The sequence below is a fragment of the Bradysia coprophila genome, unplaced genomic scaffold, assembly GCF_014529535.1.
Source record: "Bradysia coprophila strain Holo2 unplaced genomic scaffold, BU_Bcop_v1 contig_151, whole genome shotgun sequence".
NCBI lineage: Eukaryota > Metazoa > Arthropoda > Insecta > Diptera > Sciaridae > Bradysia > Bradysia coprophila.
Window position 1 is genome coordinate 3,204,524 of NW_023503423.1, and position 13,238 is coordinate 3,217,761.

The window sequence follows — 13,238 nt, forward strand, 5'->3', positions numbered from 1 at the left end:
GAAGATGGGCATATTCGGGTCGGCCCTTCGTGAGTTAGGGCCACCTAAGTGATTTAAGGTCCTTTGGTGATATTTATGACAAAAAAAAAACGATGGAAATGCAAATGCTACAACAAAAGATAGGTATTGTCGATACCGATCCAGGAAAAAAAGTTTATTAAAGTCGGGTGAATGGACCGTGAGTTAGGGCCCTAGAAGTGAAAGGCTACTCGGCCCTAAGTGTATTTTGCATATAAATCGAGTAAATCTCATCCAATTTTCCTAAATTTTGTTTCATTTGAAAGGTATTCGAACACCGAATATAATGTTGTTGACAAAAAGAAATAAATTTGGGTCCTTGGACTAAGGCCGCTCCACGGCCCTAAGTGTGTTTTGCATATAACTCGAGTAAATTTGATCCGATTTTCCTACATTTTGTTTCATTTGAAAGGTAATCGAACACAGAATAGAATGTTGTTGAAAAAAATTAAAATTTGGGTCGTTGGACTAAGCCCGCTACTCGGCCCTAAGTGTATTTTGCGTATAACTCGAGTAAATTTCATCCGATTTTCCTAATTTTTGTTTCATTTGGAAGGTAATCGAAGGCCGAATAGAATGCTGTTGAAAAAAAATTAAATTTGGGTCGTTGGACTAAGGCCGTAACTAGGCCTCTCAATAAATTAAAATTTTAGGTCAACTTGAAATTTGTGTTACATTTGAAAGGAACGTCGTACGGGGCTTCGTAATTGCGCTATGCGCGATTTCTAAGATGTACACATTTCATAATAATTTGAATTCAACTACTTTTACGGGCGCAATAGGTTTACGGTCAAAGTAGGGTGACAGACGCACTAGGGTCACGTACGCAATAGATATACGGGTTCGTACGGGGCTCAGTCGCAGCAAACGCTCCGACTGTTCTGATGGCTCGTTTTAAACCTAAAACCGCGAGCGAAGCGAGTTAAAATTTTCGTTTGATCACTATTACAGTTCAATGAAGAGGCTTTTTTTCTATTTTACTGTAAAAGTTCTCGATTCGCTATTCGCTTCCCGTTGTATACTCACCTGTTATAATCAAATTATTTCAGTTCCTGTTCGTTTCTCACTCTTAGGAATCTTTACGATTTTATAGTTTTTTAATCAACTTACGATGAAGGACCGATTTTCCGTTTTTTTTTTAACTTACTGATTTCTCGCCATTTTCCAATTTCTAGTCATTTCCCAACTCCTGGCCATCTCCCGATTTCTAGTCATTTTCACCCTTCTTTTCTCCTTTTCATTATTTATTCCCGCTGGAACGTGTAGATTTCACTATGTCGGGTTTTTCGATACACATTTTTTGGTCTTTAAATTTCTGTGGACTTAATCTGTACCTCGTTGAGTTGCTAAAAAAATATTCCAATGCTGCTATCTCCATAGCAACTGAGTCTAGATTGTTGCCTCCCATACGTTTGATGAATCATAACGGTCAAAAACAACTCCCGTCGACAGTGAGTTCTGTTATCACTACAGAAAAAATTACAAAGTTCATTGAAATGAAATTAGAAAAAAAAGTTTTTTTTTCTTACAAATAAAAATAGGAAAACATAGTGATGTCAACAACGAAGAGCGTGTGTGTCTCTCTTGTTCAAAAAATAGAACCATCATTGTCCAAAATAATTTTATTCCTCTTATTATTCATCATCATCAGTTTATCAAAATTATTTATTTGTACATATGTTTCAGTCTTATTATTTGTTTTCGATTGCTGGTTGATTTTTTATTTCGTTTTTTTTTAAATATCATTTTCGTTTGTGCGCTCTAAATTTTAGTTCGTCAAATGTTTCTTTTGTATTTCACAAAAAAGGAAAAACTAAACTTATATACACGACTGGTCGCTTTTCGAATCGACTTGATTATTATTGTGAGTGTCGTGTACATGGAGATGTCTCTTTACATTCTTATTTCAGTAAAATTTTGATTCAATTTGAATTATTAATTTTCTTTTCTTTTTTGATTTAATTTACTCTTTTAATCAATCTTCAATTTCGTTATTAAATATTGCTTATTACTTACAATATTTCAGTTAAAAAAGATTTGTTTTTATCACAGATTGTATTTAAAGAGGAGGTTCAATAATAAATTAATAAAATTGAAATCAAGAAATGGTGCCGGAAAATGGTAATAAAAATCTCGTTTTCCTTTCAAATAAAAATGATTTTACCGAAAATGATCTGAGAGGTTATAGTAGTATGGAAACCATAAAAATGGAAATTAATAAGCAATTGATTTTTCTTGTTGTTGATTTTTAAGTAAAATCATTCGGATGGTTTTTGTTTCTGCTTTAATAAAACTGAAAATGTAACAAAAAAACAATGAAGTTAGACACATTTTATGTGTGTATGTGATAAGTACATATACGCTGAGAACAAACCTACAATATTAAACCCAAAAACATCAACCAAAGAAGTCCTGAAAGTAAAAAAGAGGAGAAAATAATTTTGTCATTTTTTTGTTTTGGAAATAAAAAATTTAATTTAAGAAAATGATTCGTCGGAAATTACAGGGATCCCACAGGATTATATCCAAATTGTATCTGTTTTGGCTGCATACTTCAGCATCGACTTTACCGCAATCACCCGGGGTATATAATTGGAAAATTTAATTCTGAAAATTCATAAAAATTCCAAATAATTTGTAAAAATTTCCTGAAAAAAAATTCAGAATTTTTTCGACATCTTTTCAGAAATTTTCGGATTTTTTCAGAAACAAATTCCCAAAAATAGGCCCGCACGTCAAGCAAAACATTCCTTTAAAAAAATAGCGTTGATTAAAGTATGTCAGTACAAATTCTATCAGACTCCCCCACTCAAAAGCAATAACGTATAAAACCTATAAGAATTGGAGTGTCATATAAGTAAGTCATTCATATAGTTGAAGCTTTCATTTCTTTAAAATGTGGATCCCCGACAGCAAAGAATAAAGCAACCAAATCAAATTCTTCAATTGGAATTTTAAGTAGCATCGAAATAAAATTTCCTTCTGATGTCTTGCTACGGACACTCCTACCGAAAATTAAAATTCTACCAGGTTACAAAGAGAGGAATAACATGAAGCGTCCAATTTATCATTATCATTTCGTTAACAATAAACTTTGAATTCTTTGACTCAGATCTCTGAAAATTGAGTCCACACATATAACTGTGCGTTATACCTCCTCTGATTTAATTGCAATGGGTAATTGTAGTGAAAAGATCTGGATCGAAATTATCTCGCCAAAGGCGAGGAGTCTAAACATTATCGTTATTAATGGTTATGACATCCATGGCATGTCCTGTGTCTACCAAAACAGCTCGAAATCTATCAGACTTCACTTAGAGCATCTTGGATTCTTCTGAATTCGGTCCACACTGACCGATGAGATAAAGTTCCATGAACGTAGCTCGTAAAGAAAAATCATGTATGGATTTCTAGCTATTTATAAAAAATCTGACGCATGTGGAATCCCTGAAATATTGTTGTTACTGGATAACCAAAAAATCATGACAATCTACCGAAACATTTGTTTTTTTTTAGTAGGAAAATGATAATACTTACCTAAAAGTTCAACGGAAAACAACCAACGTAAATTTGATATGAAATAAAAAAAGTGAAAAGATAATATGACTTTGGTACATTATACATATTAGGCAATTCATAAATCGATTACATTGAAATCAAGATATAAAACCATAAAATTTCTAGCGAAAAAATTTATTGATTTACTCAAAAAATCATACATGAAAGCAAACATAAGATTATTTAATTAAAAAAATAATTATAAATGTTTTTTTTTTGTTTTTCTTTTGTTCCACATAGAGTAAGTAGTTAGGTAAAATGGTTACTTTTTTCTATTTCAATTTTTTTGTTTTTCTTCATTTTGCAATTCGTTTTTTAAGTTTTATTTTTTAATTTTTTTTTTTAAATTCTTAAATTGAAATTTTACGTCAAAATAAAAATTAATTCTTCTGTTTCTGTTCTTATTTAGTTCATTGCGCAAATCCCATTCACGTCATTTTACATTCCATTTTTCTTCTTTCATTTTCTTTTTTTAAATTATCCATTTTAATAAATAAATTAATTTGATTTGGATCTATAATTTAATTAAATAAAAGAAAATTTAATTCGTAAATTTTTGGTGTAATCTCTACTCACTAAAAATAATTTACAAAAATTTGAAATGCATTTTCAATCAAAAAAAAATTGCAAATTGTGGATGTGGTGGAAACAAAATATTAAAAAAAAAAGATATTTCTAGGATTTTGCGTTAGACAAGTTGGCTTACACGAAAATAAAACTCTCAATGACATTTAACTTAATTTGCAATTAAAGTGAAAAAAGAAAACACAAAATAAAAGTCACATTAAAATCGGATTGTCATTTCGTCAGAGGTCTTAGTCAGAGTAAACTTACTTCAGCTACGTTGATTTCTGATTGTTTGAGTTTGAGTAACATTTTTGTTAATTTGCTTGATTAATTCAAACAGAACATTTAGGTGTTTCCAGGCCCGAACTGGCCATAGTGGACCGTTTGGTTTTTACAAACAAAACTTTATGTCAAATCTATTTTAACATTAAGAGATGGCCGACTGGCTGTCAGGTGGCCAGTTCGGTCCTGAATGTTTCATGAGCTAGCTTTGCTCGACAAAGTCTAAATAAATTTAACTCTCCACAAAACGTTTCCCTTGAAGTAAGAGAAACACCGGATCCAATTCAACTTGAAATAAAATTAAAAAAATTAAATTTAGTCTAAGAATGAAGATTTATTGACAAAAATAAAACACAAAAACGAAAAAATAAAAAAAAAACACAAAAAATTACATAAAATTTCTATTTCGGCTGTTTTAAAATTAAGAGAATTCCCACTCCGTTCCACTCCTTCCGGAAAAACTGACATTCGTTTTTCGGTGCCACTCATTTGTTCGTTCTCTCTTTTCACTGGTTTTCTTTTCATTTTCTTTTTAATATAAAATTTAAAATTTTCATCCAATAAAATGTGAATATAAATCTATTGCACACAACATCGACTTATTCAATAATGAGACAATCAATAAACGGTTTTTCTGTTCTATTAATTTGTTAAATATTTTCATCCCCATTTTGTCAGTGGTTTGTTTTATCATAAAAACTTTTTCTGTTTTTAAATCGTCGTACAATTATTATTTCATAAAGGACCTAAACATCTACATCCTTTTACAGATATCCACATTTGGTTTAATAATTTTTTTGTTTAATTATTTTGACAAAAAACATCTTTTCAATTCATTTATTATGTAACAATTATCCCATTCTGCGAATTATTTAAAAGAAAAGGACGCACGTAAATTTGTATGGTAATAATTACCGTGCTTCTTCTTCATATTCATAAAATCAAATCAATTTCTATCATTACAAACGAAAAAGTCTTTGTTTTTATCATTTTTAATTCATCAAGACATTCATCGATGCACTTAATACCGACTCAGATTCATATCTACTCATCGAATGTAAGAACGGGCTGTGTTGAATTACAATAAATTATTTAAACTTTGAAACTAAGAGATTAAATGACTAGGTTGCTTACAGTTTCGATGATTTTTTTTTTGTTAGTGTTAATGCATGGTAATATTACTGTTGCAGAAAATTGTACTGTTTGTCGAACCAGGGCCTAATATTTTGGTAATTAATAAAATTTAGGGAAATTTAGTGACATTTCGGTGAGATTTAGTGAAATTTAGAGAAAATTAGGGAGATTTAGAGAAATGTAAGGGAAATTTAAGGGTAATTTAGGGAAATTTAGATATTTTGGAGGAATCTTAGTGAAATCTTTGGAAAAACAAGGAAATTTAGTAAGATTTAGGGAAATTTCATGAAATGTCGGGAAATAGTGAAGCCTTTCCAAATATTAGACCCTGTAGCCGAACTGAACTATGCCACAATTTTTCTTCCATACTTCCTTGTAAATATTTTATTGTAAATGATGAACACTCCTGACAATGGATTTGTTTTGTTTTTCAATCTTTTCTCTGTAAATTTGCTTTAGTGGGATTATGGGGTGATAGTATATCCATTTAACCATAATTAGTGTCTACTATCCAACATTTATTTATCCAGAGTTTTTGAATAAAAAAATTCTTATTTTTTGCTCAATTATTTTTGTTTGTTTTTTATAGACTCACAGTCACACGATTAATTAATTAATTAATTTTTTTTTAAATGTATAAATATATAAATTATGAATATACGTTTCTTTCTTCTATATATAATACGGGGGGTGTGTGTGTATAATATAAATAAATAAATAATTCCTACTAAAAAAATTGAAAATTATTTTCTTTCTTTCCTCTTTTCATAAATAAATATTTAAATTGCGTAAATTGCATATGTGTGTGTGATCTTTCGCTTGAATATAAATTAATATACAAAGTGGAGAGATACATGACGGGGGTGGCGTTGCTATTATCTGATTAATAAAGTGAAAGAGCGGGGTGATATTTTCGACGATTTTTTTTTTAATTTTAAATGGAAATGTAAAATTATAATGCAAACAGCTGTTACTCGGTGAATGCACTCTGTATGAGGTTACGGATAGTGCGCAAATACATTATTAAATTAAGTAATGTATGCACGAGAGAGGACAACGCAAAACACAATTGTTTCCGTTTTCTGTTTTGTTTATTGAGTCTATGTAATTACAGAAATTATTACCGGGGAAAACTGTAATATGCACGGAAACCACCCCAATAATTTTGATGGTAAGCCAAAACGAAAAGAATTACTTTGTCCCTAGTTTCACATATATATATCTATATATAGGTAATGAATAAGTACAGCTTGAATTGTTTCTCCTAAAAAATATCAATAATTTAAAGTTTTTCTTTTCAAAATAATTATTTTGTTTTAAATTAATTGTTGTAAATAAATAGTACGAACACGAAAAATAAATTTAAAAAAAAACTTTTCGTTTTTTATATATCGAAAATGGACACTCGTCTTTCGTCGTTTTGTTATTGGATCATTTCGTTGAGAAAATTCTTAATTTTTTTTGATCTAAAACAGTGAAAGAACTCAATTTATTTAGTCTGAGATTTTTGTTGGTTGGTTTTGGGTTTATCATTTTTTTTTTTGTACAAAATTTGTCCACTTTTTTATTGTTGAGGTTTTTTCATTTCTTTAAATCTTTTATTTCACAAATTTAAATATTACACAAAATTAATTAATTAATATAAGAAAAATAATTTAAATTAATCTAGAAAATAAATTATCGACTTTCTCCTCTTTGCCTCACTACATTCCATCGTATTTTTCTTCTATCCGTTTTTTTTTAATCCCTTCTCTCTGTTTCAATTTTCTTTCCCATTTCTTTTGCAATCAAAATCAAAGAAAAGAAAAATTGGAAAGATTTTGTTTCTGTTTTGTTTTCTCTCTCTCAAAAAAAAAAATCAAAGATCAAGTTTGACTAGAACCTTTTGTTTATAATTTAATTTAATTAATTCTTTTAAATTTTTTTATTTAATTTTTTTCTCTTCTTTTGTGTATTTAATTAACGTTCATTAATTTAATTTTCTTTTAAATATTTTTTGTTTGTTTTGTTTACTTATCCATGTACGTACGTAAGATTATATAGGTAGTATTATATATTCATAAATATTACATAATTAGCGCGTTCTTTCAGATTTAATTTACTTTTCTTCTTCTTTAATTCATTGAATGATTAAAAGGATTTTTATTTATTTTATTCAATGGGATTAGGTATTATTACTATGACGATGAGATCAAATTGAGACAATGAAAGTTATTATATCAAGAAAATATGGTCGAGAATGGCATAAAGATTATAATTCTCTTCTTGCTTGAATTGATTGAGTATTATTTTTCGGTTAATTCATTTAATTGAAGAAAAAACATGACCAGTCAAACGGATTTTACTTTTCAAAATTTTCTTTAATTCATAACAAGTGATAAAACGCTAAAAAAACCCAGTTTTCGTGTGAATTATGTTGATCCGAGGCAAAGCCGAGGTCAATAAAAAACATGAAAATGATCACTTTTATCCCGAGTTTCTTTTAATCGATTGTACATGTTCGGACCGTCATGGAATTTGACGAAAACACCGATTTTCGTCCCGGCCAGCATGATAATCATAAATATTTTTTTTCATTTTCTCCCCAATTATCAATTTATTGGATAAAAAAATCCAGTCCGAATGGAAATCCAACCGGAAATCACTCTAAATCTGGTTTATCAGTCCGCGGTTAAATAGGGACAAAATAAACCAGTTTCCCGCCGAGCGTATACTGACTTTCATCCAACATATTATAATGTGAAAAGCTATTCCAACAATTAATTGACGATATAGTCGACTATGATACAAATATAGCTGGATTTAATATAGAATTGCACACATTGTATACCATGCTATGCATGCCATTTCCATTTCATATTCTTAAAGTACGAACAATGACTTTGTCAGCCGAGAAGTAAATGCAATTTTCAATCTTCAACCCTTCTGTAATATCAAGTCGTATCGATATTATAATGGATTCGTGACCCTTTTTTTTTCTGCAGACAGCAAAACCAAATCACCGAGACTTGTTTTATCAAATTCGCTATGGAGATTTAAAACATTTTAACTTTTTAAACCGACACGAATATATTTGCTCGATTTGAGTGTGTATTGGTTGAAAAGGATGTGTAAACGATGCCTCTGTCACTCGTTAAGTATGTGTGTGTGTGTACACAATCGTCACAGATGCGCAGAGCATTTGATTCGATTTGATTAAATTGGTCAGGAGAATTTTGAGACTATCACCGCATTTTTCGTTGGTTGTCGTCACTAAGTAACATGACAAATTATTTGTTGGTTTTTCGTTCTTTTTTTGTTCCCTTCGACTCAATCTTAACAATTACGGGTTTTTGTCGCTCTATGGTGAATGAGTGACTGATTTTATACCCGTTGGAAAAAGGTCACACCATTCCGCCCAAAGTACGTAGGTGGATGTCATTATCATTATCGAAATAGAAACCGAAGGACTTTTTCGAGTGATTTTTTTTTTTATTTGATGTGGGCGACACCGACGTACATAATTTTGATAAAGGGCGTTAGGAAATATTAAAAAAAGGGAAATTAGGATGATGGGCAACCTTTCAATTCACGACTCGCTTAGAGTGTCTGTAGTCGAACAAAATTACGACAATTTTTATGCTAAAATTGCAATACTCAATTTGGCGAAATTTCACTCGTAAGTACATACCAGGATGCTGGTATATCACTTTGCACAACACTTTTAAGTGATTTCGGTGACCAAATCTTGGAGATTGATATTGTAGATGTTGCAGTTGTTGGAGTACACGGCATAAAAAAAAATTTTTTTTTTTCGGAAGGTCCCTTCATAGAATTGGTTTTTCCAGGCCAGCATAGCTTGATATTCGAAAACTCGACATTATTTTTAGTTTGAAAGGAAAAAATTTAAAGAAAACCGTCAAAGAAAAATCCGCATTTGAAAGTTGTTTTTTGGGGGTGTACACCCGTGTGTGTCTTTACAAATTGAATGAATTTCATTTGCGCGTTATTATCTCAATTCGCATCTCTAAATCGTTCATTTTTGTTTTTTTTTGTTCTTCAGTTTTAAAAATTTTGGTTTTTATGTAACATTTAGAAAATTTTGGGGATTTTTGTCTCCTCCTCTTTCTTCGTTCTTTTTATCGTTTTTTTTTCAAATATTTTTTTTTGTCTGTTTTTTCTCAATATTTTCAATTTAAAATATCAATTTGAGTGTCCCTAACCTCTGAAATCCGAAAAAAAGACAAATTTAAAGTATTTCGCTATAAAAGAAAAAAGAAAAAAAGATTTTGTTAAATAAATAAATTTCAGTTTGGTCAACAGTGAAAATATAGAAAATGAAAAAAATTCAATTACTTTTGTTTGTTCGTCTTGAAGCTAACCTGCAGCACCCGATTGCCCAATGCATATCCGTTCAAGGCTCTAATGGCCATCATTGCATCTTCATAATTTGTCATCGTTACGAAGCCATAACCTTTGCACTGATTCGTCGCTGAATCTTTGATTATTTTCACACTCTGCACGGCACCGAACGGTCCAAACAATTGCCACAAAGTGCTCTCTTCCGTTTCCGGCGCCAAATTGTAAATGAAAATGCTCCAGCCACCGCCCGGCGCAACGCTAATCCCATTCGTGCCTGGAAGCATAACGTCCAACATATCACCAGCCATCGGTGAAAATCTCGCCAAACCTTTGTTGACTGGATTGTGCATGGCGCCACCGATTCGTCGCGCTATGTGCGGACTCAAAAATGCTGGCAATGGCGTTTGCAGTAATTTATTGTTGCTGCCCGGTGTGTTTGAGAATTTCACAGATATTGCTTCGGTGCAGCCCTTCGGTATACTGCCGTTGACCGCCTGAATGGCTCGTTTTGCCTCGTCCCTTGTGTCGTATCGAATGAAACCGACACCTTTTGTCTGTGAATCGTTGCCAGCATTTTGTAAAATTCTCGATGTAATGATTGTGCCGTACGGACTGAATATCAACTCCAAATCCTGTTGTGTCATACTTTTCGGCAAACCAGAAATGTACAGATTGGCTCCCTTGATGGCATCGGAACTGGGCCGGGCGAATGACACTTTAATCGTTTTGTTCTGTAATCGCAGCCCATTGAGTACATTCACAGCTTGGTCAGCGTCTTGCGGCTTTGTGTAGTTGACAAAACCGTAGCCAAGACTTTGACCTTTCGGTGCACCCGGATTCAATGGATCGGGGAAAACAACCGATTTGTCGCGTACTAATTTGACACTTTCCACTTCTCCAACGCTACTAAACAGCGAACGAATTTCTTCTTCGGTCATTGTTTGTGGTAAATAGTTGACAATAAGATTTGTTCGATTCTCATTGGAATCACTGGTCGGTCCCTCCGTAGAACCGCCATTTTGTTTCTGCGCTTGATGCTGTTGTTGTTGGGCTGTGGCTAGGAGAACCTGACTGTCTAGGCCACCTTGGGTCATTGTATTGGTCATCATTAGTTCAATCGTTTTTAATTTATCACTTTTTCACGATCCGCAAAATTCACTTTAGTTTCTATCGGCGAAAAATAATATGGCACATCAAATGCATACACACACTTTCTGGCCCGTCCCGATAGTGGAATATAATATGATTCGAATACACACACAATACTGTGACTTCGCTTTCCCGATAAAATACTTTTTTGTCTGAACTTTTATCGCATTAACCGACCATCAATTCAACAAAACTCCGCCGAATTTGCACAACCAACACGTTAATACCGAACAAAAACCACAAATTTCCAATTATTTCATAGAATTTCCTCAGCAAAAACAGAAATAATAAATTTCGTTCTGTTTTCAAGTTGGATTTTCGACAATTTTTTTGTTTTCTGTCTTCTCTCTGCGCGAACCAAAACGAACAATCCGATCGGCTCACGATTTTTCTGATGTTTGTTATACCCACCAGAGTATAAATCGATAAATGCAGTTTCAGGGATGGAACGAAAAGAGACGGCAAATTGGAATATGTTCTACGCACGTCTAAACCGGTTGTTTTAATCATTTTGAGGGTGAATTTTATTGATTTTTCTCCGGTCTTTGTTGTATATCCCCATACACACATCGTCTACGCGTACATACACTGAAACATTTCGGAATAAAATTTCATTCAATTTCGCTGTTATCGGGTGTTGTACATTGAGCTGTCTTGTACACACATATTATAAAACGGCTTCTCATACTGTACATACTGTACATGGTGTGTGCGATATTGCTGAGGGGTACGTTTCGGGGTCAACGTTCTGAGCTGAGATTAATATCAGTCTATTTTTGCTAGGGACTAAAGGGAGGAAAGTAAACACACACATATGCAGACGGATTGGTATATGGCAAAAATACAATTTCGTTCAGAGATAATGCTATGTGCGCCATGACGATAACGTAATATCCTTTCTAAATTTATATTGTTTCGAATGTTGCATAATAAAAGGGAATAAATATTTTGTGTAGAGGGAACAACACAGGACACAGAAAAAAAAGTGTAATCGAGTACTGTTCATATAACACCCATACAGACACATCACGTTGTGAAGGTGTTTAAAGGGATCAAACAAACATTTTGTAGATATAATATCGAATCTATCAGCAACGATGTTATATGCGATTTTGCAACCAACATTTTCGGGTGGAGTTCCTTGAACTTTCTTTTGATGGAAATGCAAACATTGGTTATTTTGCACTATTGCTATTCCTTTTTTGTAGCATTTTTCGACAGTTCAAAAATCAAGGGAAGATCGTGTATACATGAGTTGTAGCAAACAATGTGCAAGACTATCGTGAACCGATTTTTTAGTCATAGACGCTGCGTTTCCACACTGTAGGGCTATGCTGATTCTCTGGATCAAGAAGAACTTCGGCTGGTTTTCTCTATCAGCTCCTTTCCTATTTTGTCCACCATTTTCTTCCACAAGTACCCAGAGTCTCAATGGTTACCGGGACAAAGCAAAATCGATCTCAGAGCGAGGAATATCTCATCGTTTTCGTTCTCACAGGCAAAGTCCCAGCCCTACGGTTTTGTTAACGAGTTCTCCGCATACACACGTGTGGGGATGGCAGTGTTCCCACTAAGATGCCAAAAAAGCGTTTAACTTGCCAAAATCCTTGCTTTGGCAATGTCTGAGGCGACATTTTCCAACAGATCTTGGTACGATCTCGAACTGAGATGAGGTTGTCCCAGTTTTTTTAAGCTTTTTGGCTGGCGATATCGTTGGGTCTGATTGAGAAATTGCTTGCCATAAAATAATTGTCTCTGCGATCAATGAAATTGCTGACTTACTAACGAATTGAGGAAGCATAGCGTTCAATAAATATGTGTACTAATGCCAGGAAACTGGAATAACATTGGTATTGAGACCAAAATTGTTTTGATTGCTTCCAATTCATAATTCGTTCCATCGCCGCGCCTAGTGCAACTCCTAGTTAAGCAGTATTTTCCCTTGTATTTTCCTAAGTGGTTTCCAAGTGTGCGATGCCTACCGAGGGAGTAAATTGGAAACCGTAGCAAGAGCGGCAACGAATCGCTCGTGTTGGAATTTCCTCTTTTCTTCCAGAGGTGAACATGACGTTCGAGGTGTGATTAACCGTCATCGTCAAGGAAACAAAAACATCACAATTTTTCCAATCAAAAATAAAGTTGACAGTTCGGTGGAGAAAATGTCTTTTGTTTTACCTTGTCAAAACCAT

At 32.9% G+C, this 13,238-nt stretch overlaps 2 protein-coding genes across 3 annotated transcripts in view; one reads left to right on the top strand and one right to left on the bottom strand.

The window, feature by feature from the left end:
• LOC119074482 (arginase, hepatic) overlaps window positions 1–13,238 on the top strand; it is a 35,678-nt gene that overhangs the window by 13,371 nt on the left and 9,069 nt on the right. The gene's annotated exons all lie outside the window — the stretch shown is intronic.
• LOC119074481 (protein elav) lies at window positions 6,978–11,390 on the bottom strand. 2 transcript variants are annotated; one of them, XM_037180628.1, is made up of 2 exons: window positions 9,895–11,390; window positions 6,978–9,763 (listed from the first exon to the last, which is right to left on the bottom strand). In XM_037180628.1, the coding sequence occupies exons 1-2, from the start codon at window positions 11,007–11,009 to the stop codon at window positions 9,757–9,759; spliced, it is 1,122 nt and encodes a 373-aa protein (XP_037036523.1). In that variant the 5' UTR covers window positions 11,010–11,390; the 3' UTR covers window positions 6,978–9,756. The 2 variants fall into 2 exon arrangements, with proteins under 2 accessions (XP_037036523.1, XP_037036522.1); XM_037180627.1 differs by having other exon boundaries at window positions 6,978–9,800.

Coding starts and splice junctions, on each gene's coding strand:
- LOC119074481 (XM_037180627.1), bottom strand. CDS start 11,009: ATGATGACCAATACAATGACCCAAGGTGGCCTAGACAGTCAGGTTCTC.